This window comes from Cutaneotrichosporon cavernicola (genome assembly GCF_030864355.1).
Source record: "Cutaneotrichosporon cavernicola HIS019 DNA, chromosome: 1".
Taxonomy (NCBI): Eukaryota; Fungi; Basidiomycota; class Tremellomycetes; order Trichosporonales; family Trichosporonaceae; genus Cutaneotrichosporon; species Cutaneotrichosporon cavernicola.
Genome location: NC_083393.1, coordinates 1,671,145 through 1,695,813, shown reverse-complemented (window position 1 = coordinate 1,695,813; position 24,669 = coordinate 1,671,145). Strand labels below are relative to the sequence as shown.

Below are 24,669 nucleotides of genomic sequence, written 5' to 3'. Positions count from 1 at the left end.
GCAGCAGGCTACCGACTGCGTCGGCTCTCTAACCGGTCCTCAACCCCTCAACTTTGGACGCAGATGTATCCCGTGGCCACCATTCATATCACCTCACGCTCAGATGTTGATATCCCTTCCCTTGTCGTCCTACACACGCCTCACGATCTCACAATCCCACGATCCCACGATCCCACATCGCACGTCTCACCTCTCCGCAAGCACGACCCCACCGCCTCCATTACCTGGACGCCATATCTCCCTTTCACTTCACTTGATACACCATCGATGGTTCTGATCAAAGGCTTCCTCTCGCGACCCCGACCTGAGGGCTCGGTCCTCGACCTCCCCGTTGACCAGTACGATCCCGCCACCCACCTCCCCGGACGTATCCAGGTCGGGTCCTATTCCGTGAAACCCCTCGTCCGGATATCTGATGGTGAGTCCTCCCATACCATGTCTAATACCAGTGCGGGACCACCTGACGATAATGGCGGCATTTGCGAGCATCTCGCTCCGCGAAGGAGTCAACTTTGGGCGGTTTGCGAGCCACGCAGCGCAAGAATACGAGTTCTGGGCACTCTCGGTCCTCCCCCATCGCAGGAAGATGCGAAACAGCGGCAGTGGGGGGAGCTATCACTCACTCCCTTCATTGAGTCCGGATCCGTCGCCAGTCATGAGCCGGAGAAGTAGCGGGCGGAAACCAATGCCACCAGCCCTATCAATAGTAGGGGCGATGGATGCCGGAAGGTCCAATTCCGAGCCAGCGACAGGAGCACTCAAGCTCCATATTCCAGTCGAGACACTCGTCCAGTCGCCTGGAGCCATGTCTCCGTCATCCAGCGTTTCATCACTGCCTTCGCCGACGGAGCACCCCCCACGCAGGAGGATGCTGGCGACGTCCGAGATCCCGACGATGGCGGTGCTTATGGCGTGGCACGCACATCTCCTCTATCCGGCACGCTATGCCTCCGACACAGCAGAGGGACAAACCTACGCGTCTCTTGCAGATGTCATCTTCCCCCTCGCCGACGTGGCTGCTGCCATCCGGAATGGAAATGTCCCAACGTCGCTAGAACGGGCACCCGAACTCCGCTCTCACAGTATCTCGGGATGGCGCGTTCCCGATATCGCCGTCGCTGTTCAACAACAAGCCGGAGTCGTGCATGTCGTCCGCGAGCTGGGATGGCTGGATCCCTCCTTCATTACTGGGCCTATCGCGCCGCTGCAGCGCGCGATTGTACGTTATCACGCCTGGCTCGACTTGTTTTCCGCAACCCACGCGACCCGGCTTAGACCCACAATTGATATCGAGTTGGTTTGGCGGACCCACCAACTGCGAGGAGGGGCATATCGCTCCGAAACGGACAAGTTGCTTGGCCACCCCCTCGACCAGGCGGAACGGGGGGACGACGAGCTCCTCCGCCGTACGGGCAGCCTCTGGTCTAAGCGATTCGGGCACGGTTACGTCGAGGCGCCCAAGACGAGGGGGATGCTTCATCCCGGCCTGCGGATGCCTGCTCGGAGAAGTACGATGTGAGAGAGAATTGGTGTTGTAGCGGTAGTTAGCATTGCATTTGTAACAGTAGCAAACTCAGCAACTAATGTCATAGTCTACTCTCGTGCATGCATGGGTTGGGGGCTGATGTTCGGCTGGATAACTGACACTCGCGTCGCGTCGTACTGGATTGCGAATGGCGAGTAGATGGCGAAATTTGTCTGCCACATTGCGTCGATGGCTGCATCGCGTCACGCGTTCGTGCTGGAGACCAAGTGTCCCCGACATCAGCAAGACAGGCTGCTCATGGCTCAGCGCTTCGGCAAAGATACCAAGGCGCGCGAAAGGCTGACAGCGTGACACGTCGTTGGACATGACCGCCGTGACTCGGCGTGACTCGGGACACGATCATGCAAGTAGACTTTCCGGGACGTCGTGTTTTCCGCGCGTTTTTCAGCCTCCGCATGTCTGAGGCAGTGCCGTTGGCGAACACTCGCACGATTGCCTGTGCGATGCGGTCAGCAATCGCCGCGCACACGCCTCTCATGTACGTGCCGTCAACCGGTTCATCAGCTTGATCATCAGCTTGATCTTGGCATTATTCAACTTCTGGGCTTGTGGTGACTTGTGAACTATGTCGGGTTGAACGTGCGTTATCTAGTAGTCTTCTGCGCATCCCATCCCTCGTTTGCCGAGGGAGTACGTCACTACACTGCGGTGGGCCAGGTTGGCGACGAGCACACTGTTCCCTTGTCCCTCGGCTTGCCGAACGCTCTCATTGTGCAACCGCAGGCGCGAGGTGCTTTTTGTAGTAGCTGGAGAGCAAGCAGCATGCTACCCACATGCCTCGAGATGAAACGCGACGACATGGACCAAGATGGCAAGTAGGGCTGTGAGCACATGTCCACCGATAGTCTCAAACTAGGGGTAGGCTAGGCAGCTGTTGGTCAATGCCGGGGCCTGGGTCTTGCTCTTGTAGATCCTCCATACGCACTAAGGCCCTAGTTGATGCAAGGGGCCCATGTCGAGGGGAAGAGGCCCAGAAAGCCCATCTAGGGAAGGCTGCGAGGGGCTGCGGGGAGGACATGAAGGCGGATGTCATTGTCATTGGTCATTCAGATGAAGGGAGGAAGTAATGTTTGGTCAAGTCGGAGAGCAAGGGGGGAGGCCGGGGAGGGGTGGGGAATGACGGGAAAACGACCTTGGTGTTTATGGGCAAGGTAAGCTCGGTGCCTGAAATAGGGCGACTGACTTTTCATTTGCGATATGCGACACAAATCACACCAAAGTCCGAGGAAATGGACCGCGGAGCTTGGCAGTTGGTGTTCGTTGCAGGGACGCCGACTGGGTCCACGGAGGGATCAAAGCGCAAACGGCTTGGCAAGGCCTCTCTAGAGCTCCAGAGCTTATGCTGGTCCCAGCAACCCTCAGGAGGAAGAGGCACCGTGACTGACTTTTGAACAAAGCTCCGAACGATGAGGGGTAAGACTACTGTTTGTCTCAGAGGCGCGCGACTCCCAAGAGTGAGATATCATCAGGTTTTTTTTTTCCCTTTTGGTTGGGCTGGCCCAACTGTGAGACATTCCAAGTCTGAATTCACTTCCCTGTATCTCAATTTCCCACAGACTGTAGAAGGGATAAGGGCGCCAAGGGGGAGCAAAGTGGGCTTGATTCATTTGGACAAAGTTGTTTGGTTACCAGCAAGTTAACCCACAAGAACCCAAGAGCCCTCTTGCGTCACGTCAAGTACACGGCACGTTCCACACAAAACAACTCAACGTCTCACACTCAACTCATCTTGTTGTTTTCCCTTCCTCCTTCCTTCCTTCTTTCTTGTTTTGACCAAACCCCACCACCGGCTCTACACTTCTGGCCTCTGGACACCACCCCACGCCACCCACACGTCGCCTATTACTGTCCGTTTGTGCATCACGAGCCCGATCGCCAGCACAGTCCTTCCTCCTCGACACACCAGTTCCTGTCTCAGCCAGCCCTTCCTCGTCCTCCCCGGCCGCAATGTACACTACGGCCCTACCTCAGAGGCCTCGGCCTCCCGGAGCCCGCCGGGGTCCTCTTCGTGCCACCGCCGGAGAAGCCCCGCCCCTCCCCTCAAAGCACTCTCTCAGGATGCAAGAGTCGCCCACTGTCGGTAAGGGAGCAGGATACGACCTGTACACATCCCCTGTTCAACGATCTGGCGTACGCCGCCGCCCATTAAGCCTACTTTCCGAGGCAAGTGTCCTCTCGCCACCGCCACCGTATGGTAGGGGCCTTGCACCTTTCCCCGATGACAAGGCTTCCCCCATGGCCATTCCCCCACCACCCCCTGAAGTCCTCGAATCTGGTCCCTCGTCTGTCCGCAACAGCCTCATTGACAACGACGTCCCCGGTCCAGAGGGGGACGAAACCGAGCCTTGGAACACTCTCACGCTGCGCGGAGTGCAGAAGCTTATCCGCCAGCATGAGTTTGGTGGGTCACACGTCGATCCACTTGGCCCTGCTGACGACAGAAGCCATGAGCGACACGCTTCAGGGCCGACTGCTCGAACTCACGAGCTCACCCAACGCTACCCTCCCCTCGCAGTTCGACCTTGACGAAGGCGTCTCACCCCATCGTTCACCAACCTATCGCTTGTCACCCCATGGGAGACGACTACGTACGGTTCCAAGCGATCCTGGTCTCGCGTTTTCTCGTCCAAGGTCCCGAGTCACAAGCCACACCGATGCCCGCGACCTCCGCTTAGCGGCCATTCGGGCCGAGGAGGACGCCTCCACAATTGCCCAGCTGGAGGATGCCCTCGCTGAGGCTCGCGATGGCGAGGAGGCACAGCGCAAGGCGGCTGCTCGACTCCGGCGCGACCTGTTGCGCATGAAACGCGAGCTCGAGCACGCGGAGGAGGCAATCATCGACAACCAACGCTACGTTAGCCCCTCCGACACCGATCGCGATCGTCTGCGCAGTGTTGAAAGCTTCACCCAGTCGGGGTCTGAGCCCAGGCTGCGGGCTCGGGGCAGTTATGGCCCACCTCCTGATGACGAGCCTGTCGTCTGGGGTGCCACGGCCATCCCCGAGTTCCCACGCTATGATGACATGACAAGCGATGTGGAAACCGAGGTCGCTGATGAGCCTACCAGCAGCGAGGATGTCTCTACCTCATCATCTATCACCACCGAGGAGTCGACTGTGAAGGAAACTTCTGCACCGCAAGAGCCTTCCTCCTCCACCGCCCCGTCCTCGGACGTGGGGTCGGACTCTCCCGCGTCCCCGGTTGTGGTTCTCGAACGTGCTGCTAGGCCCCGGCCTCTCATCACTACCTTGACTTTCGCGAGCCCACCCCGAGACAGCATCTCGACACCGCAGATGAGCATCAACTCGGCGTCTCTGCCTTCCTCTGCCTCTGCTCAGACAACTCCAGTAGGCACAGGTCCACGCCGCTCCCGTAGTGTGCGGACGGGCGGAACTGGCAGCAACCTCCTGAGAGAGAGCATGCGTGTACGGACCAGATCTTTCAACTCCGGGCCGCAGTACATCTCGACTCCAGGCCACAGCCGCAAGTCCTCTGACGTCGACTGGGCCGCGGAGCCCTCCCCGTGCCCCAGTTCCGCCAGCTATTCATCAGAACTCTCCATAATCGACAGCGTGCGTTCCATCTACTCGGCTGTCGTCGGCGTTCATCGTTCGCTAGGCAGTGAGCTTGGCAGTGGCTTCCACCCCACTCCGACGAGGACCAATGAGGACATGGCTGGTCCGCCAACGGAAATGGGCCTCTCAGCCCCAGTTACGCCTCTCAACATGATCCAGAAGGCCCGTCATGCCCGGTACCCGTCGAACCCCACGGCCATGTTCCACTTCCGCGGCACGCTCGAGTCTCCCTCCCAGCTTGGCGCGTATGACAGCGAATACCCAGACGCGCCCATCAGAAGGGGTCCAGTAGCTGAGAATTGGACGCCCCAAGCGTGGCCGACACCCTGTCCGCCTCCGCGCGACGGGTCGAGCGACATGGACTACACAGAGGAGCTACAGATCCCAAAGCTTGTCACTCCGGAGCCGCTGCATGCTCGCCGTGGCTGGCCATCGCAACCGGGTGCCGGCGCCGGCCTCACACCTTCCCCGCGCTACACGACTGGGCTCGCCCCGTGCACGGACCCATGGGACGAGTATTCTGATCGGCTCACTCCAAGCCCGCGTACGCGCAACTTGAGACCCCTCTTGCTTCTCACAAGGCCTGCAACGCACGCGCGCACCTCGTCCCTCGCCCTTGCCAAGGACCGCTCGGCCAGCAGGGCGGGGTTCAAATTTGGTCGTGTGCCACCGCAGCCGGTGCCCGAGCCGACCCCCAGCAACATAGTGGTGGCTTACACCCGTGGCGCAAGGCATGTTCCGCCAGCTGCGAAGCCTCCCATCGTCCGGCTCCCGGTAACTATTCCCGGACGCATTACGCACGACCTGTTCTGCCTCATCCTCGTGCTCCTCGACTACCTCGAGTGGTTTATCATCCTGCTGTACCGCTTCACGGTCGACTTTCGCGCCGGGCCTGCAGGTGCCGAGTCTGCCTTGTGAGTAGCTTCACGGTAAACTGCCCAGCTAACATTCAGAGGGTTCAAGCGCCGCCAGCACCCGAGGCGCTTCTACCTGTGATCGGGCCTCCTGACGAGACATGAGCCACGCTGGGTTCACCCTCTCCACATACCCCCCACCCTCACACCCATGTCTCATTTTTGTTCATAGACAGCCGCGACAGTGCGGCACTGCTTCCTAGACGCAACGACACCTACTATCGCCCAGTTCCTCCGGTTATCCTCTCTTTCTGGTGCTCTGCCAGCCTTCCTGGCCGCCACTCTCCTTGTTGTATTGTCTCAGCTCTACACCCTCGTCGCATGTACCGCGAGCGAACAATTTACATAGATTATACGTGCGATGCAGCACTAAATCTGCGGGTCGGGGCTACAAAGTACAGCTGCTGCGAATTTGTACGCAAAAAGTCCGTCACAAACGACAGATGGCCCCTATGGCCATTCCCAGTCCATTCCCTCGATCAACATGCACGCCGAGTCACCCACACACTACGTCTCCGTGATCACGCGCACGAATCGCTCCCAGCGCTCGATCGCGTCGACCACAACATGCTCGTACACCTGCGGGTCGCCTTCCAGAGGGAAAATCTCTTGGTGTACTGTGCCACAATCGGAGCACGGCTTACAAAGCGCGTCGTATTCCTTCGGCCGGGCGGCAGCTGCGCGATCCGCGAGTTCGAGGTGCACAAGGCGCTCCCAGCGTTTAACGGCCGGGATCATGCGCGACGCGTCCGTGCCAGCCTTGGTTGCGCCGGGAAGGAAGGTGCCGAGGATGGATGGCGCGCGCGTGACGCCAGCGCCAGAGACGGCGCGCGCCTTAAGGGGGAACACATCGCGGAGCGTCGGAACGTACCCGCACTGTGCGGACCATTGGCCCATACGCCGTGGCACGTTGTCGCTTCGCCCGACCTTGAAGTATGCCGTCTGTCCTCCGCTAAGCGTGCGCAGCTCGTACGCGTAAATAAAGCCAGGCGCTTCCTTCGCCGTAAGCGGCGAGTCCATGGTGACCCGCAGTAGGGCCTGTGTCTGCTGGCCCAAGTCTGTCGGGATGTAATCTGACATCAGCAGAGTAAAGCAACCTGCGGTGAGTCTACTCACCGTTAAAGGCGACATACACGCCCGACTTGCCCTTCGCATCGCGCCAGTAGAACCCGTCTGCCGCACATACCATGCCTGCATGGTCGCGGCAGTACCGGCCCACAGCACCAACGCGGGGCGCGTCACCGTCGTCTCCGAGCGGCGTGGCTAGGAGCGGAGCTTGAGCCCGCACTAAGCGCTTGCACGGCACTCCAGCTCGCGTGTAACCGGCGCATCTCACCGGCGTACTGGCAGGCGCACTGCGGGTCTGCTTGCTGGAGCCGGTCGTGGGAGTGGATGGCGCGGATGGCGGCGCCGGCGCTGGGCGCTTCGGCGCGATCTTAGGCTTCGTCTTTTTGGCCATCACCTTGGGAGGGGTCGCCTTGCTCGTCGAGGCGGCTACTGCACTGGCTCCGGCCACCGTCCACGAGGTCCTGCGTGGTGCTTCCTCCCCTGACGATTCGGGTGTTTTGTCGTCGCTGTCGAACCTGAGATCGATGACATCCCGCCCTCGCCTGGGTGGCACCGTGCGGAAGGATATTGGGGACGCGCCTTGTTGCGCCGGCTTCTTCGGGGTCGACGCCGCCGCATATAATGGAGACATGAACGACACGCCGCTCGGTGATGTTGCGATGAACTTGGTGAGCTTCTTCCTGGCCGGTGCAGAAGTCGTCGCCGAAGAAGAGACGAGGGAGGGAGGAGATGTAGACGATGGCACAGTGTCATGTGACAGCGTTCGTGCAGCCTTCGACAGTGGAGCAGAAGTGGTCCTTGCCCGAGGCGGAAGCGGCGGAGCAAGTGACCCGGACACTGGTCTGGACGGCGTCGACGCCTTCCTCACCCGTATTGGTGTCAGGTGTTGTGGCTGTGGCTGTGGCTGTGGCGGCGCATGAGTCGGCGGGGCCGGAGTGGGCCGTAGGCTCGGTGCATGGGTGGACAAAGTGGGATTCGGGGAGTAGAGGGACTGTGGGCGGAACGACGTCGATGTCCTCGGAACTGGTGCGGGAGGGGCTTGCTGAGGAACCTCAGGCTGTACCGACGGTGGGTTATTGACATGTACACTGGGCCGAGGTGCCATCAAGGACCGGGCGTTGTACGAGGAGACAGGCGGGTAAGATGGTGGGCCTGTCGGACGGGGTGGGACAGGGGGTGGTTGGGAGAATGCTCTTTCCTGTCTGAGAGGTGGGGCTGAAGGTGTGACAGGGGTTGAGCGTCGCCGATCATCCACTGGGACAGCTGGCAGGGGTTTATCCCGGTCACCGATGTCGAGGCGATTCATCGCGCTGCGCAGCGTGGGCACCAGGCGCCGCCAGGAGGACGAGCCGCCTCTGTCCTCGCTGCTCCCCCGCCGGATGGGGGGGTGCGCAGGTCCCAAGTCCGATACATGCCGCGCCGGGCGGGGTGGAATGGGTGGTGCTGCCGTATATGGTGGCGGGGGAAGATTGTCGGTCGAGAAAGTGTAGTCGGGAGGAAGGGGAGAGGTCGATGACATGGTGTTTGGTTGGAAGAGATCAGAGAAGGAACATGAGATTTGAACGGAGGTTCTGGGTGGTCAAGCGGCGAGCTGTGACGGAATCACGAGCTCGCTGCAAGAAAGGAGAGTGAGGGAGGGTCAGTCGGGAGGATGGGGTGAGAGTGATGTCGGTGGCAGCTGGGAATTGAGAGAGTGAGAATGAATGAGCGTAGAATAATGACAATGAGCTCATTACCATCAACTTACATCGTCATCCAGACAGCCACAATCCAAGGCATGCTGTGTCCCGCCACTGATAAATCAGGCACCCACCCTGACAACGAAGCCATTCCTTCCAGAGCCGCTGGCGCGCCTTCCATCCTCGAAGAGCCTTCTTCCCCTCCTCCTCTGGTTAGGCGTGGTCCCACGTGGCATCACCCAGAATGTTGACGTCTTCACGTCGCCGTCTCGATCGCGTTCCACCTCGAGATCTCCATCCACATTCATCCATCCACTGCCTTCTCAGGAGTAGCGACATCCTGTACAGATAACATGGCGGGGCGAGCCGCACCAGTCCCGCCGTTTGTTGATCTCCCATCACTTCCGCGCCCACAGGTCGTCGACGACGCCGGCTTCGAGCTCACCGACGAGCAGATCGAGGCGCTTGCTGCCCGGGTGGGAGGGGAAGGCGTAGAAGAAGACAATGATTTGGTAGAGGCTGAAGAATCCGCACAGGTGTCTGTCGCGGATGGAGAGGCACCGGAAGAACGGCATCCACTGCTGAGTTTAGACCAGAGGTGAGTACCGCTGTCCGCAAGGTCCATAGGCCTCTGGAACGAAGGAAGCGGCGAGCTCGCCGCGCGTCAGCTTCGCGATCCACGGTGCTAGCTGACCCTAGTCTTGTCCTCCAATACTCGATCCTCAAGACACGGTACCACCATATGCGGCACCTCCTCCCACTGATCTTCACACATCCGCCAGTACCCGCACACAACCGTCCGCGCCTGCGGCCAAGCGGGAAGAAGGAGTTTGTCTTCCCGACACCAGCACCTCCTCCCCAACCTCTCCCGAGCGCAGAGTACCACGGGCCGAGCACGAAGGAGAAGAAGAAGAAGGCCAAGGGGAAGGAGAAGGAAACGGACAACACAACAGATGCGGATAAGGACAAGGACGAGGACAAAAGCGGAGACGAATCGGAGGAGCCGAAGAAGGGCAAGAAGAAGGAGCAGCTGGCGCCGGCGCACGAGATCGAGTGCATCTCGCGCGTGACCCTGCAGGTCGGGCCGATGAGTTTCCCGAACACGGAGCTGTGGGTCGCGCGTTTCGTGCCACCGCGCCAGGGGTCGGCGGCAACGGTACGCGGGCGCCTAAAGAGCATGGCAGAGCCTCGCAAACCAAAAGAGCCTAAACCGAAGGACGCCAAGGAGCCGAAGGAGAAGGTGCGGAAGGAGCGCGCTCTTCCGCGCATGAGCATCGACGGTGGCCCGGCCAAGCGCCCGCGCACCGAGAAGCCGAAGGTGCCCACCCCAACTCCGCCGCTTCCCACCGCCGTGCCGGCGCCGCCGCCGAATCCTGACGCGCCTCCGCGCTTCACGTCGCGGCAGGATATTCCACAGGCGCTCATCCAGCGCGTCAATGCCGCTGCCACGCGGCATCCCTGGTTGAGTGTGTTGATCCACAAGGCGGCACGTAGCGTCGCGAGCAAGGACGAGCTGGCTAAACTTGGCCGTGTTGTCGCGCGTCTTGGGCGTGGCGAGGACGTCGGTGAGGGGCCCGACATGCCTGGCGTGCCTGTGAGGCCACCGAACGCTGCGGCAGGTCCATCGCGACCACCTCCCGGAGCTCACGTTCGGCCTCTGAACGCTGTCGCTGGGCCTTCTAGGCCACCTGCTAACCCCGGCGTCCGTCCTCCGATGGCTGGAGTTCGGCCACCCAATGTCGTTGCTGGTCCAGTAGCGCGGCCGGGAGCTCCCCTACCCCGACCTCCAGCCACAGCCGTAAGGCTACCTGTTCCCGGCACGCCTGTCAGGCCAACTGTTCCAGCAATGCCGCCACCAGCACCAGCAACGCATTCACCTCATACTGCCCCTCCCGTCGCTGGTGTTACGCATCCACCTGCCCATGCAAGTTCGACATCCAGACCCGTTGCAGCCGCACCATCGCTCCCTGCGCCCCCTGCGGTGCCGTCACCGGCTCCTTCCACAACTGCTTCTGTGGCATCAGCGCCGTCAGCTGCATTGCCGCCAGCGGCAGCTGCGGTCCCCGCACCCTCACCCGCACCCGCACCTGCGCCTGCTCCGCTTGTACCCACAGGCGACAAGCCAGACGACTCGGACTCGGACGTCGACATGAGCGGCCTGCCACAGGTTGGAGGCGGATGGGGAGACGAGCCGGATTCTCACTCTGACTCTGACTGGGACGCGGACGTCGAGATGAGGGGTCGGCCACAGGTAGGAGGTGGGGAAGGCGCGGAACCTAAGGACGAGGCCAAGGACGACGATGCTGCTCCAGCCAGTAACGCCGAGGGGAGCCCTGCGGTCGCACCTGCGGCTCCCGTGGCCTCTGCGTCTGCAGCCCCTGCCGCGCAACAAGCGACGCCCAACCCTCAGGCCGGAGCGCACTCGGGTGCTCCGGTTGCTCCGGCGGCCACCGCGACTGGCCCTATTGCACCGGCATCGTCTGTCGCAACTTCAGCTACCACTCGCGCTACAGTACCCAGCAGCGTATCTCGAGCGGCGCAGAGTGCCGCGCCAGCTCCATCACAAGCAACACCTGCAAAGGCAGGAGCCCATCCGCCACCCGCCGCTCCCACCGTAGCGCCGGCTACCCCACACACCGTCGCCCCAACCTCCACCGGCTCCAACGTTCGCTGGTTCCCTATTTCTGGGCCATCGAATCCCTCAACCCCAGGCCCACAGCGGGGTCCAGCACGGCCATTTGTCCCGCGCCCATCTCACGTCTACACAGTGCCTCCCTACCAGGCCGACGGTCCGCAGCCCCCGCCGTTCCTCCTTGTCGCGTTCAAGGGCCAGGAGACGGATAAGTTCCTCCTGCCACTGGGACAGAACTCATACCTGTCTCGCGTGGGTGGTGACTACGTTACATCGCCAGCGCCAACAACCGCTCTTACGGCCGCACCGCCTGCGGAGGCCACGGCTGGACCGGCTGACACCAAAGTCGGTTCCATTGCGGCACCCGAAGCGGTGTCTGCCTCGACATCAAGATCAGTCCTGGAAGCTCCAGCTGAACAGGACCAGCTACCCGTAGAGGAGGTGCCGCGCGGCAAGAAGCGCACTCGCGCGTCGATGGCCAAGCCCGGCCCCAACCCGCCCGCGAAGCCATCCCCAAAACCCAAGGTGGAGGAGAAGGAGAAGGAGAAGGAGCCGACCCCTTCTCCAAAGGACCCGCTCGCAGACATGCTACCGATGCCAGGACAGCACCCGCAGCCCGGAACCGTCCTACTATCGACTTACGTCCCGATCGAGCCGTACACTAAGCCCGACTGGCCTTCCCTCGCCGACCGTCTGCCCTTCCACAACCCAGCCTTCGTGGAAAAGATGAAGGTCGCGCCAGTAGAGGTCAAGCCTGAGCCGCTGTCTCCGAAGAGAGCCCTGCGCAGCGTGAGAGAAGTCAAGCACCCACGCGACTACGTGCTCAACGTTGCGGCCGAGGAGTGGCTCCCCGAGGGACCACTCGAGCCCATCACAATCCGCCTGGTTGGCGTTGACGACCGCACCTGGGCGCGCATGAAAGGCATTGTGGAGCAGGTCGAGAAGACCGAGCTCGACGCTCTTGTGCGTGCGGAGCCCGGACTTGCGCCGGAGGTCGTGAAAGCGAAAGCGGAGGCAGAAGCTGCTAAGGCCGCTGCTAAGGCTACTACGCCATTGCCAGTGCCTACAACTCCCGCTCCGGCTCCTGGAGCGACGATCGCTACTCCGGAACCGGCAGGTGGCACTTCCGGCCCAGCGACTGCGTCGGCAGCAGATGCCACGACGCCCGCTGGGGCGGCCCCCTCCTCCCCTGCCCCTCAGGCTGCGACGACCACTCCTAGTGCAAGTGCACCAGCCACTCCTGCCACCCCGGCTACTCCAGCCCTGCCAACGCCTACCGCTCCAGCGCCCGTCGCCCCGCCGGTCACGATCCCGGCCCTCCCCCCACTTGTCAAGGAGACGTGGCTTGCCCGCAAGAAATCTCTCCTCACTTCCCTCCTCTCGCGTGTTGGACCCCGCCGTTTCCCGCGTTTCCGTCTCGAAACCACAATCTCGGCCATGGTCGACTTCACGTCGGACAAGTGGGCTCCGCGCCCGTACCATCTCACCACGCGACCGCTATACGCGCGTGATGTCGAGAGCGACGACGAGATCCCTGTCGCACCACGGCGGATCGAACTCTCACCCTCCCCAGATCTCGAGGGACACTCGAAGAAGCGACGCAAGGAGGTCAGCGCTGTGACTTTCGAGATGCCCGTGTCCCTGGATGCGTTGGACGAGCGCGTCGAAGCCGGTGCAGCTAGGGGATTGAGCAAGCGTGGACGGGCCAAGGGCGCGGCGATCGTGCGCAAGTTCCCCCGTGGGACTGCGGGGGCCATGTGTGAAGGCTGTGCGAAGCGCGGACTCAAGGTCTGGCGACGCGGACCTGGTGGGCGCGGAACACGTAAGCCTGACGCAAGGATAGTCTGACGGCAGTGTGTAATGATTGCGGCCACAAGTTTTCCGCTGGCACGCTTGGCGAGCTTAAGGCGCCTGGTGCGGCTAGCCAGCGTGATTCGACGCCGGGCACTCCTGTTACGCTTGGCGAGGAGGTCAAGGTCGAGCGCGCTGAGAGTACAGTGCCGGGTGAGGGGGACAAGGAGGCTCCAGACAGAGAGCAGCAGAAGGACTCTGAGGCGAGTGGAGGAGACAGTGGCGCGAAAGACAAGACCGAGGGTGCAAAGGATACGGAGACAGAGACGCCGATGGACGACGAGTCCGAGAAGGGTGAAGCTCCCAAGGAGTCAACCGACATCAGGCCGATGGGCGCTGACACAGCGACGGAGGTGCCCGTTGCTCACGACGAGCCCAAAGCCACCGCCACCACCTCAACCTCGCCCGACCCTCTTGCTAGCACCATCGAGGACGTGGCGCTTGTGGGTGAGCAGCCAGCCGAGGCTTCCGCACCTCCCACCAACGCCATGGACGTCGATCCGTAACTTAGTCCGTCTCTATCCGGTACCGCCTCTGCGGATGCGGGACGCACATTATGCATCGCATGCAGGACGAGAAAACAGGAATGCAGTGATGATTCGTATCAATGGATCTAGACAATGGTATCGCTGATGTCAGCTGACGTGTAACTCTTGTGAAAGCTCACCCGTTGGCGTTCATGTACTGGACAAACTGGGGCACCTTGCTGCCCTCAGCAGCCCCCGTCTGCTGAACAAGAGGAGAGAGGACACCTGGGCGCTCCTTGCTGCGTCGTGCGAGCTGGCTGCTCGCGTACTTCTTCGTGTCCGGGATGTTCTTAATTGGGTCGTGGGCCGTGCGCTCAGACGCGCCAAGCTTGGTGAAGCTCGACTGGAAGCCGGCGTCCTCGGGGTCAAGTGCCGTCAGGTCGTCGGCAGTGCCAGTGGCGTAGGTCAGGTCTTGAGGGAGAGTGAAGAGGTCCACCAAGGCAAGGAAGATAGGCGACCTGAATGTTAGAAGCGACATTACGACAAGCGGCCACATACCAGAACTGGACACCAGGCTGCTGGACGAGCGCATCCGACATGGTGAGGTACTTGGTCAGACCGACCTCAATGAGACGGCGGCTGCGCTGTGGCGCCTTCTGGGTGTTGGGGAGCACGACACCCTTCATGAGCTGACCAAAGAGACCGGGCTGGATGGCGTCGATGATGGCGACGACGGCATCCGGACCAACGCTGTCCACTGCCGCAAGGTAGCAGAGGAAGTAGACGACCGCCTGCGAGAACTGCTGAGTCGAATTTGTCTGCAACCGCGTGAGGATGAGCATGAAGATCGTCTGCGAGTACTGCTGCATGTCGGACCTGACGCGTCAGTTTGTAAGCAAAGTAGGAGAACTCACAGAGGGACGAACTCGTACATCGCCTGGAGGAGCTCAAACGCGAAGACATCGTTGATCTTCGAGTTGATGAGGCGCTGGACAATGCCGAGGAGACCCTGGAGCTGGTTGTTCGCGACAATGACTTTGGCGCCGCGCATGAGCAGCGCCTTCCACAGGCGCGTGAGAGCAGGGATGTTGCCGCGCTGTTCCCAGAGCTGGGCTGAGAGAAGCGGAGTGAGGAGCTGCTGGTATTCGCCCGAGAGGTCGTCAGGAGCGTGCAGCTCGAGGAGCTGAGCGAGGATCTGGAAGATGAAGGGGATGAACTCGACGATGTCCTCGCGCAGGATAACCTCAGCCGGGCCGAAGATGGCGGTCTCGAACTTGTGCAGCGTGGCGGGCTGCGCCTCGCAGACAAAGCGGATGAGAGCCGAAACACTCTCGAACGAGTACTGGCTGAAGCGGGGGTTGCTAGGGTTCTTGCTAATCTGGCCGAGGATGTTGACAAGACGGTTGAGGACGTTCTCGTACTGCGGAGCGAGCTCACCACGGGCGATGATAATTATGCGCATGACGCACTTCATCAGGTAGTCGTTCTCAGCAACCTTCTCCGGGGTTGCTCCCTTCTCGATCTGGCCGAAGAGGGCCATGAGCGCACTCTCCGCGAACGGACGGACGTCCACTGGAGTGAAGCTGGAGTCAGTCCAGGCGGCTCGTACCGCGGCTTACAGAGGCTGGCGGTTCTCGTCCTTTAGGAACAGAATGCGCTCGATGGCAATGGCGGCATAGGAGTAGATGACGTAGTTGTCAGACTGAAGGTGTTGCACGAGCAGGGGAAGCACCGACACGAGCTGCGCCTTGGTGAGCTGGTTGCGGAAAGTGTACAGGTACTTGATGGCGTCGACCGTGAGGATGGGGTGGACAGAGCCGGGGGCGGCCTGGAGGTCTGCAAAAACGTTCTTGCCAAAGAAGTCGACAACGTCAACAAGGACGTTGACCGAGGTGACGCCACGCTGCACAGTTGAGCCACGCGAAGCGATCGAGGTGAGGAGGTAGACGGCGGTGTCCTTGCTCTTCCAGTTGGCCTGGGGATTCTGCTGGTATTGCTGTTGGTCAGTGGCTAGTTAGGAGTGCGCAACTCACAGCGAGGAAGGTGCTGATGTACGTCTGAATGATGTTGGTGACCTCGGACTCAAAGTGAGTCATCAGGGATTGGGTAAACTCGGTCGCAGCTGCACGACGAGTGTCGCTCTCCGCGGAGGGCTCGAGGTCACGGCGAATGTACTCAATCGGGTCGTCCTCGAACATCTCCTCCTCGTGCTCTATGAGAGTTAGCCTGATCTTGGCGTTCCAACCGCCGCACTCACCCCGAATAGACATGTTGGGCAGGATAATCTTCTCGCAGAACAGTTTGAGCGTGTCCGGGGAGGCGAACATGTCGCGGTGGCTGCCCATCTTAACGACGACAGAGAGGAACTTGAGGGCACGCGAGACAAGCTTGGCTGTAAGTATTGAAACATGCGACCATACTCACGACGTCGTCACGAGTGCCCAGTCCCACGTTTGTGAGCATCTGCCAAGTGCCGTTGACAAACTCGCCCAACTGCGGGAACTCCTCGACGTACTTCTGCGCGAACAGCTCTGCGACGTCGCAGATGGATGCGCGGATCTTCTGCAGTGGTCCAGGCGCATCGTCGTCGTCCTGTCACGTCAGCAATGGTCTGCTTCGGATCGCTCACGTCACCCTTGAGCTCTGGACGCTCCCAGCTGAGGTACTTCAACAACCAGCCCATGTACTGCGACATGTGGTCCTCAATAAACGGCGGAAGATCTTGCGAGGACAGGTCGTGGAAGAGCTGGATTAGAGAGAGGAGCGCCTGGCCTAGAAGCGGGGCAGAGGAGTTGGGAGGAAGAGGCTGGTCAGAGGAAAGAAGGGAGTCGACATGCTGGAAGAGCTGGTAGTGTGGCTCCATGAAGCGGCCGAGGACGAAGTTGATCTCGGAGAACAACCTGTCAGAGCGGAACTGCGAGCGCCACCTAGGAGTCAGCTTGACAGCCGTCTGAGACCAACCTCTTGAAGATCGAATGCGCTGTCGCCAGCACACCATTGTTAACAACAAAGTTGTCCGGGGTCAAGCTGTTGACGAGCTCCTGCGAATGTTAGCTACGCACAAGCCTGCCGATACTCACGTCAACAAGACCCTCCCACTGTTCGGGAAAGTCGATGGAGGCGATGGTCGAGAGACCTTCTCCAATCTGGCTCTGAAGGCGAGCAGTCTGCTTTGTTCCGAGCGCAATCATCAAAGGCACCAGCTGGTTCTTAACAGCCGTCTTGTCACCCGCTGCGATCTGGACGTCCTCCTCGCCGGCCCAGAGACGCTTGACAGTGTTCTTGAAGTAGACTCCGGCAGCCTGACGGACGACCACGTCGGCGCTGTCAGAACGGACGAGCTCGAGGACAACTTGGAGGAAGCCCGGCTGAGCCTCTGCCTTGCGAAGCGAGTCCTCGGCTGTGCGGCGAGTAGTGGCATCAGGGGAGACGGTGTCGGCCAGATACTTTGAGAGTGTTGCAAGGGATTGTTGGTCCGCCTGCATTTTGGTAGAGGTTTGAGGGGGGAAGGAGGAGAAGGAGGAGTAGTGTTTGTGATTAAGAAGTAGGGAAGGTGGTGCGAAATGAACGAGATGTAGTCAGATGGGTGTGGACTGTTGCTGTAACCTCTAAACACCCTGGACTTTGACCCAATTGTTGTTGTGACCACCAAAGGAAAGGCAACATACACGGATGCATGACGCGCAGGGTACGACAAATTACTTAACTGAGCCCAATTAAGATTCCACGTGTGGGATTGATGGGATTAACAAAACATAAATTGTAGAGAATAAATGGAAATCTTCCTGGGTGATGGAGATCGAGAGCAGAGCTCATTCACCCAGCCAGGGTGGGGAGGCGTCAAAATCAATCTTGGCGGGTTAGCTTGGGTCCGTGCCGTATGGCTGCCAGGATGGACTGAACTTTTGAGTGCGCAATGCTTGCAGACATGCAGATGAAATCAACCTGTTATGGGGGCCAACGTCAGGGGAAGCCATGGACGGATTGACCGGATGGACCGGGCGGGCGGGCGGGCTTAGACGGGAAGGTAATGCAGTCAGAAGCAACTTGGCGCAGGTACCTGCCACACCTTTGACGCTGGTACCCACCCAAGCCACCCACACACCGATAAAGGACAAAACGTTTCAATCAACACTCTCCATCTCTCAACTTCTCTAAAATCTAATCCAACCACACCACCAAAAGTCCTAGCCACCATGCTTATTTTTGAGGACATCCTTAACGGCGACGAGATGATCTCGGACGCGTACGACATGTAAGCATCTTCAGGGAGCTGCTCAGCGTCCCCCAGAGCCGCCATGCCACGTTTCACTGACCCGCCAGGACCACTGTCGACGACGTTGTCTACGAGGTCGACTGCGCGATGATCATCATCAAGGAGGGTGACATTGACATCGGTGAGTCTGCAGCCCAGCCGCCAACGCTCCTGTCAATGAACCGGACACGTCAGGCGTCATGGCGGCACAGAACAGGTCTTCTGTGCAGTAGATTCGATCGGAGTGCTGATGCGACAGGTGGCAACCCTTCCGCCGAGGAGGCTGAGGAGGCCCTCGAGGCTGGCGCCGAGCAGGTCAACAACGTTGTCCACTCGTTCCGCCTCCAGTCCACCCAGTTCGACAAGAAGGTGAGTGTGCATCGCAGGTGTACGGGGAAAACGTCATGCAGAAACTGGCCTACACTGTCAGCGTGGCGCCAGCAGCTGTCAGCGTCTCTGAGACATCCGGATCCGTGGACATGGCTAACCCGAAGTCGTACCTCACCTACCTTAAGGGCTACATGAAGGCCGTCAAGGCCAAGCTCGAGGCCACCAAGCCCGAGCGTGTTGCCCCCTTCGAGAAGGCCGCCGCTGCCTTCGCCAAGAAGATCATTGGCAACTTCAAGGACTACGAGTTCTACACCGGCGAGTCGATGGACACCGAGGGCATGGTTGCTCTCCTCAACTACCGTGAGGACGGCGTCACCCCCTACCGTGAGTTTTCTCTGGGCGCGCTCGCAGGCCGCATCTGGACTGACATCAGTTATCTTCTGGAAGGACGGCCTCCGTGAGGTCAAGATCTAATCTCGACCGTCTCGTTGTTGTCTAGGGTGCACTTTGCATCGTGCGGGATGCTATACACTGCGCGATACGGTAGAGGGTGGTTGGCTAGAATTCGAAATCTTCTCACTATGGGAGAGCGCCGTTGGGAGAGCGCCGGTGGGGTCAGATTTCATCTCACTCGCGTACAGGTAGCTATTATCACGCGCTTGTTGAATTGTTGAAAGGCTGTTGCTTGTTAGAAGACAGGAGATGACGGTGGTTGGAGCACGTTGGACTGGGAGGTGCAATCCAGGCCTCGGGCCTGAACATTTCGATCAGGAATTTCGAGTGCTGATCCGTCCGTTCATACCGCTTTATGCTCTTCATCCACTTCATTTCTCCTTCTCCCCCCGCCCCCCTCCGCCCCTCTCTCCTCTTGTCAACCGAATTCTCTTATTACACATTCAGCGCCCTCGATCCTCATCTCAGGCTCCAGAAGACCTTTCTCCCTCTCTTCAGAACTGACTGTCGCATCCGTCTCTATGACCAACGCGCACCCAGCGTTCCGCCAGGCCGAGAAGCACTTCAAGAACCGTGCGACGCACGCGCTGCCCGCGCTGCGCAACGTGCCACCAGCCCTATGCAGGCCTGTGCTCGACCTCTCGCGCCCCGACTCGTGTGAGGACGACGAGGTGTGGCTTGCAGGCTGGTGGGGACGAGCGTACGAGCCGCCCGTCACTGGCCAGAGGCCGCGAAAGACGAAGGAACGCCCGCGCGGCGAGCGGGCCCCGCACCCAAACCACGAAGCGGAGGGCGTACGCTCTATCAGTCTCGCTGATGGGAAGATAGGCTATGTCGTCTCCGACGGTGGGTAGCTACGATGAAGAAGGCAGCTGACACCAGGCTGCGTGTTGATACCGGGCCACTTTGATACTGCGGCTCAAGAGGCGCTCCTCACCGCGTCGTTGGCCGAGTACACGCGCCCACCTAATCCGCTGAGTCTCGATACGCACTACGCTCTCCCAATCAACATGTTTGAGCTGTACGCCTCTGCACCCGACAGACCCGTTCTGCCGCGCCACCTCGAGCTCGATGAGGATGAGCGCGCCTCACGCACGGAGGAAGCGCAGCGGACAGCTGGCACGCGGCCACTCATCGAAACTGCGCCGGCGTTCACGATGGGTTTTGACGAGGTCAAGCGCCGCAACGCGACGTGGACGGGCGACGCGATGAGTCTCAAGGCTGGGACCAAGAGCGTCGGGGCGCTCATGAAGGAGATACGCTGGGCCAACCTCGGATGGGTGTACCAAGTGAGCTACGATACTGGCCAAGCTTACAGCAGTGGTCGACCAAGTCGTACGACTTCTCGACAGACACACCGATCCCGTTCCCGCCCGATCTGGCCAAGCAGTGCCGCGAGGTTGTCAACATCGTCCCCTGGGACCAGGTGTATGCCGGCACCGAGGCCGAGAACACGCCTAACTTTGCAGCCTGGTCGGAGGACTACGGTGTGTAGCTGCCGGGATGTAGAGAGCTAACGACAGAGCCAGACACCGGCATCGTCAACTTCTACCAGCTGAACGACACGCTCATGGCGCACGTTGACCGCTCCGAGCTGGACAACAGCAGGCCACTCGTCTCCATTTCGTCAGCTTAAAGTTGGAACGGCAGCTGACAGCAGACTCGGCCACGCGGCTCTCTTCCTCCTGGGCTCTGGTGACCGCGCCGACCCGCCACGCCCGCTCATACTCCGTTCTGGTGACGTGCTCATCATGTCTGGTCGCGGACGGCAGGCGTATCACGGCGTTCCGAGGATATTGGAGGATTCGCTCCCTGCGCATTTGCGTCCTCGAGAAGACGACTCTCCCACTCTCGCTGCCGTAAAGCGGTGGATCTCGACCGCCAGAATCAACGTCAATGCGCGTCAGGTCTTCCCGCCCGGCTTCAAGCCCGTCGCATGACCACATCTTCCGCTAACTGCATTGCCCCTGCAACCCCTATTACATGTCCTTGTTGTCTCCATATGTAACCTATTACAACAGTGACTGTATTCGTATATGTCGCCAGGCGCCCCTTATGGTGCTCGACATGACGCATGCCACTTGACCCATCGACCCTCCTTGTCATCCTCCTCTGTCTCGGGCTTCTTCGCCTCTCCGTTCTTGTCTCCCTCCTTGTCCTCCTTCTTCTCCCCGTCCTTCTTGTCCTCCTTCTTATCCTCCTTCTTCTCGCCCATCCTGTCCTCCTTCTTTTCGTCCCCATCAACGTCCATCTCCTCATCAGCCTTCTCATTAAACTTCACGCCATCGCTTGACTTGGGCGATGGCGGAATCCACCCAGACGCATTGAGAGGCAAGCCATCAATATCAGATAGGAACTTGCCACACCGATAACACGGCGACTCTAAGAGTGTAACCTCGTACGGGAGGCGGTGGAGTAGCGTAATCACGGAAAGGTGGAGCTTCTTCAGGTGTTCTCCGAAGACGAGCGACGGACCCGGCGGCGCAACGGCGTGGATGGGTGGTGGCTTCAGTCAGCCAACTATGTTTGTCAGTGGAGAGCTCACTCTAGCCTCGCGGCTATGGAACGATCTCGCCCCAAGCACGCCGGTATCGCCCGCGTCTTTTGCACCAAGCGTGCGTATAAGACACCACATGTATCCCAATCCGCCGAGGTGGACGAGCAGTGCGCTGCGGTCGTAATGTATAGATATGCCAATCTGGGGATGGACCTCGTTGTGCGCCTTGACTGCCGACTCGAGGGAGTGCGGGCCGAAGAGGTAGGATGTCTCGGGGATCGGGGGGACGGGAATGGGCACGGCTGCGTGTGATACTGGCTCGGCACGACGGCGTCGAGAGGTGCCGGTCGGGACGGGGATTGGGGGCAGCGGCGGAAGCGGGTACTCGGTGTTCGAGGGGTAGGGGTAGTCTGAGATCAGCTTAGCTCATTGACGCATTAGCTGAACGGAAACGACAGCTGCGCTCCGGAAGTCGGCACAATGAAGAGTCCTGAATGAAACCCGACTCACCGACGACACCGTTGCTCGCATTCTCGCCAAGCATGCGCATGACCCGGAAGGCCTCGGTGTTGCTCTGGCCGCGCGGATGCAGCGGATGCGGGAGAGGCGGGAGACTAGTAATAGTCGACAGCGTCGGCGGACCACTGGGCGCGCCGTTCGCCGCACCCTCTGCGGGCGGCTGTTGTGTTGTGGCCATGGCGGTGGGTTGTCAACAAGTGAGTTCGTCGGGCGAAATGGACATCAGTCGGGTGGAGGTCAGGATTTGATTCCGCTCGCAACCAGGCACCTCAATACCGTTGTGTCGGAGTGGTAATGCCACAGCTGTAATGTCAACCTGCCACGCATACTCATCCTGTCGCTTTGGCGCGCTGCTTTCATATTTCCGGGATACCTGTGTACATGCGTAGGCAATATTGACCTTACATGTGCTTCAGCATCATGGCCTGATGCGTAATTCTCTTACCGCACGCCAAAACCACCCCGCACGGTCCGCATCCACTTCATCCCATCACAGCGCACTCTCTCCCAAAACATTCTCGCTGCTCCTGGAGCCCAGCAAAAGATATCCTGTAGCCCTCTGAACTAGCGGATGCTCTGTTTCGACCCCTGTGCGACTTGAACACACGACCGTCAGGAAACTTCATCGAAGGATGCTATTCCGCATTGGAATCTGACACTCTACCAACTGAGTTAAGGAGTCTAGCACGGCATTCGTACTTTTTGTCCTGGGTAAGTTGCAGGAGGGTGTTACACTGTCCCAGTGTGGGTGTGATCTGTCGAGCCTTTGGAGAGGACTGAAGGTGACGGGTGCAACGGCTTACAATAGTAGAGTGGTCTGCAGGCGTCGACTATCTTGCTGCAATCTATTGGAGTAGTGGTGCGTCAGCGCGGAAATCTGGAGGTCTTCCACCGGGTCTTGGCCGTGTTGACACTGTTGACGGCACTGTTCTTGAGCATCTGGCCGCTTCTTCCTTTGTTCAGGGGCTAGTTTGGTCCAGTTTGTCTTGAGGTTGGTCGTCTGCTTCGCGAGGTTCGACTGCTCGTCAAGACAGATGCAGTCTCCTACGCAAGTAAGGTAACTATGCCCCAATCCTCAGCTGAGCCAGTATAAGGCCCACTTGGACTCCTGAGCACAAAGGAAACGGGGGCCGGCCTCCCTGCGCGAGTGTGGCAGAGTCACATGACGTGCTGGGGACTGTATCTTCTCGGACGGTCCGTCACACAGTAACTTGGCGCCACTTCGTGGTAATTGCCGTAGGATCACTGAATCTAGATCTTGTAACCTTCTAGCTTCCATGTGGTGTGTAGCCCAGGGAGGACAGAGCAAATCCCCATGACAATAAACGCAGTAAGCTTTCATATCAGTGGCGACGGCAAGTCGCGATGACGATGAAGCGAAAGCTGTGGAAAATACCTCGTCACGGTTCTCCTCTTGTCTTGGGAGGTCTTCTAGGCTTCTCTGGCAATCGCGACAGGAAGACCGCGCAGTCCATACAAGTCCAAATCGCCCAGCTACGTCTGCAAACCGCGCCTCAAATGGTCAGCCAACATCACTTTACCAGCGTCTCCCTCTTAGCTCAGTGGTAGAGCGCGTCACTAGTATTCAGCTTGTCAAGCGAGAGAGAATCGATGACGAGGTCAGTCGTTCAAGTCGGCTAGGGGGAAGCACAGCGCAGCTCCATCTTTTGATCTGTGTGTTGGCAAGTCCGTGCACAGGAGGCCAGGAACGGATGTCTGGCGGTCCTAACGATGACAGGAGGGTGGTTTGGGCGGGCGATCTGGCGTATCGTGATTTCGACACGGACGAGGAGGTTAACTGGATCCAAGTCTAGAGCTTGCCGGACTGAGTGTACAGAGGTCGACGTGTAAGCCAATTGCGCCAGTATGGAGCATACGAAGGCCTGTAGTTGGTGGGCGATGTAAAGGTGCTGCCACAAAGTGTGATGACGACCGCCTTGGGAACATGGAACGTTCACCAGCTAATGCGTTCTCCCTCACAACAGCATGGATTATTAGTCAGAACCTCCAAACACCCCCCGCGCTTCAATGAGAGGAACTGAGCAGGGGAGCCGGAAACGAGAAGGAGACGAAGGCCGCCGTTATCCGGTAGTTACGCCATCCTCCTCGGCATCCTCGCCTGCCCGTTACCAAGGGCTCTGGCGCTGATACCCCCTTAAGGATCGTCGTTCTCCTGCTCCTGGTATCGCGTTCGGTATCGCATTCGGTACCGCAAACGACGGTGCCTTCCCTTGGCAGAGTCGATGGATGATGCGGTCAAAACTTGAACATCCGAAAACCAGAGAATTGAACGAGAACTGACCTCCGTTAAAACATTAAAGACAGACTTCCAACCCCTTGACAGCAAGAGTCGATCTGGAGAGTAAACGGTGATGGCAAAAACCTACCGCTTTGCAGAAAACGAGGTTCCAGAATCAACAATCACCAACGACTCCTTAACTCAGTTGGTAGAGTGTCAGATTCCAATGTGGAATAGCATCCTTCGATGAAGTTTCCTGACGGTCGTGTGTTCAAGTCGCACAGGGGTCGATGAGCGCGTCTATCAGCTGCTCGAGCTCAGGCTCTCTTTTTTCGGGACCAGGTGATGATGGGCTGGAGCGGGGTTTGAGTGCGTGATGGTGTTGCGTCTGGTGGACAACATCAGACGATCACCTAAAGACATCCAGTGTGTGCTCCATGCGGGACAGGGTTCTCCGCGTGAGCACATATGCCTACGTGAAGGGGGCAGATGACGATCGCAGTGCCGAAATCGTCACACTCCAGTGCCACACCTCCGCCAAACAGCCAAACCAGGCCGTTCTCCAACCTCCCCCACGCCATCCCCCTCCGTTAGGCCAAAACAATAACCGCATGCATACATATCCAGGCGACCCAGTGCAAAAGC

General features: G+C 59.5%; 8 protein-coding genes across 8 annotated transcripts; 5 read left to right on the top strand and 3 right to left on the bottom strand.

Annotated features, from left to right (window-relative positions):
• Positions 1 to 267: 267 nt before the first annotated feature.
• Positions 268 to 1,519, top strand: CcaverHIS019_0106250 (uncharacterized protein; the record flags this gene model as incomplete). The annotated part of the gene is made up of 2 exons (XM_060602400.1): positions 268 to 418; positions 450 to 1,519. The coding sequence occupies 2 exons, from the start codon at positions 268 to 270 to the stop codon at positions 1,517 to 1,519; spliced, it is 1,221 nt and encodes a 406-aa protein (XP_060453173.1).
• A 1,974-nt stretch (positions 1,520 to 3,493) lies between these two features.
• CcaverHIS019_0106240 (uncharacterized protein) lies at positions 3,494 to 6,116 on the top strand (the record flags this gene model as incomplete). The annotated part of the gene is made up of 3 exons (XM_060602389.1): positions 3,494 to 3,947; positions 3,988 to 6,034; positions 6,074 to 6,116. The coding sequence occupies 3 exons, from the start codon at positions 3,494 to 3,496 to the stop codon at positions 6,114 to 6,116; spliced, it is 2,544 nt and encodes an 847-aa protein (XP_060453172.1).
• A 425-nt stretch (positions 6,117 to 6,541) lies between these two features.
• Positions 6,542 to 8,621, bottom strand: CcaverHIS019_0106230 (uncharacterized protein; the record flags this gene model as incomplete). Its single annotated transcript, XM_060602378.1, has 4 exons — positions 6,542 to 7,107; positions 7,151 to 7,297; positions 7,379 to 7,939; positions 8,390 to 8,621. 4 exons carry the CDS (start codon positions 8,619 to 8,621, stop codon positions 6,542 to 6,544), a joined length of 1,506 nt encoding a protein of 501 aa, XP_060453171.1.
• Positions 8,622 to 9,134: 513 nt separating this feature from the next.
• CcaverHIS019_0106220 (uncharacterized protein) lies at positions 9,135 to 13,770 on the top strand (the record flags this gene model as incomplete). The annotated part of the gene is made up of 3 exons (XM_060602367.1): positions 9,135 to 9,379; positions 9,481 to 13,235; positions 13,268 to 13,770. The coding sequence occupies 3 exons, from the start codon at positions 9,135 to 9,137 to the stop codon at positions 13,768 to 13,770; spliced, it is 4,503 nt and encodes a 1,500-aa protein (XP_060453170.1).
• Positions 13,771 to 13,877: 107 nt separating this feature from the next.
• On the bottom strand, positions 13,878 to 17,216 carry CSE1 (uncharacterized protein; the record flags this gene model as incomplete). The annotated part of the gene is made up of 11 exons (XM_060602356.1): positions 13,878 to 13,893; positions 13,932 to 14,249; positions 14,290 to 14,607; positions 14,646 to 15,314; positions 15,351 to 15,727; positions 15,765 to 15,943; positions 15,989 to 16,118; positions 16,156 to 16,323; positions 16,361 to 16,658; positions 16,693 to 16,772; positions 16,812 to 17,216. The coding sequence occupies 11 exons, from the start codon at positions 17,214 to 17,216 to the stop codon at positions 13,878 to 13,880; spliced, it is 2,958 nt and encodes a 985-aa protein (XP_060453169.1).
• A 711-nt stretch (positions 17,217 to 17,927) lies between these two features.
• On the top strand, positions 17,928 to 18,790 carry CcaverHIS019_0106200 (uncharacterized protein; the record flags this gene model as incomplete). Its single annotated transcript, XM_060602345.1, has 5 exons — positions 17,928 to 17,986; positions 18,055 to 18,128; positions 18,246 to 18,355; positions 18,481 to 18,700; positions 18,750 to 18,790. 5 exons carry the CDS (start codon positions 17,928 to 17,930, stop codon positions 18,788 to 18,790), a joined length of 504 nt encoding a protein of 167 aa, XP_060453168.1.
• A 500-nt stretch (positions 18,791 to 19,290) lies between these two features.
• CcaverHIS019_0106190 (uncharacterized protein) lies at positions 19,291 to 20,709 on the top strand (the record flags this gene model as incomplete). The annotated part of the gene is made up of 5 exons (XM_060602333.1): positions 19,291 to 19,615; positions 19,652 to 20,058; positions 20,091 to 20,256; positions 20,293 to 20,395; positions 20,430 to 20,709. 5 exons carry the CDS (start codon positions 19,291 to 19,293, stop codon positions 20,707 to 20,709), a joined length of 1,281 nt encoding a protein of 426 aa, XP_060453167.1.
• A 113-nt stretch (positions 20,710 to 20,822) lies between these two features.
• Positions 20,823 to 21,963, bottom strand: CcaverHIS019_0106180 (uncharacterized protein; the record flags this gene model as incomplete). Its single annotated transcript, XM_060602322.1, has 3 exons — positions 20,823 to 21,275; positions 21,315 to 21,676; positions 21,777 to 21,963. The coding sequence occupies 3 exons, from the start codon at positions 21,961 to 21,963 to the stop codon at positions 20,823 to 20,825; spliced, it is 1,002 nt and encodes a 333-aa protein (XP_060453166.1).
• Positions 21,964 to 24,669: the final 2,706 nt, after the last annotated feature.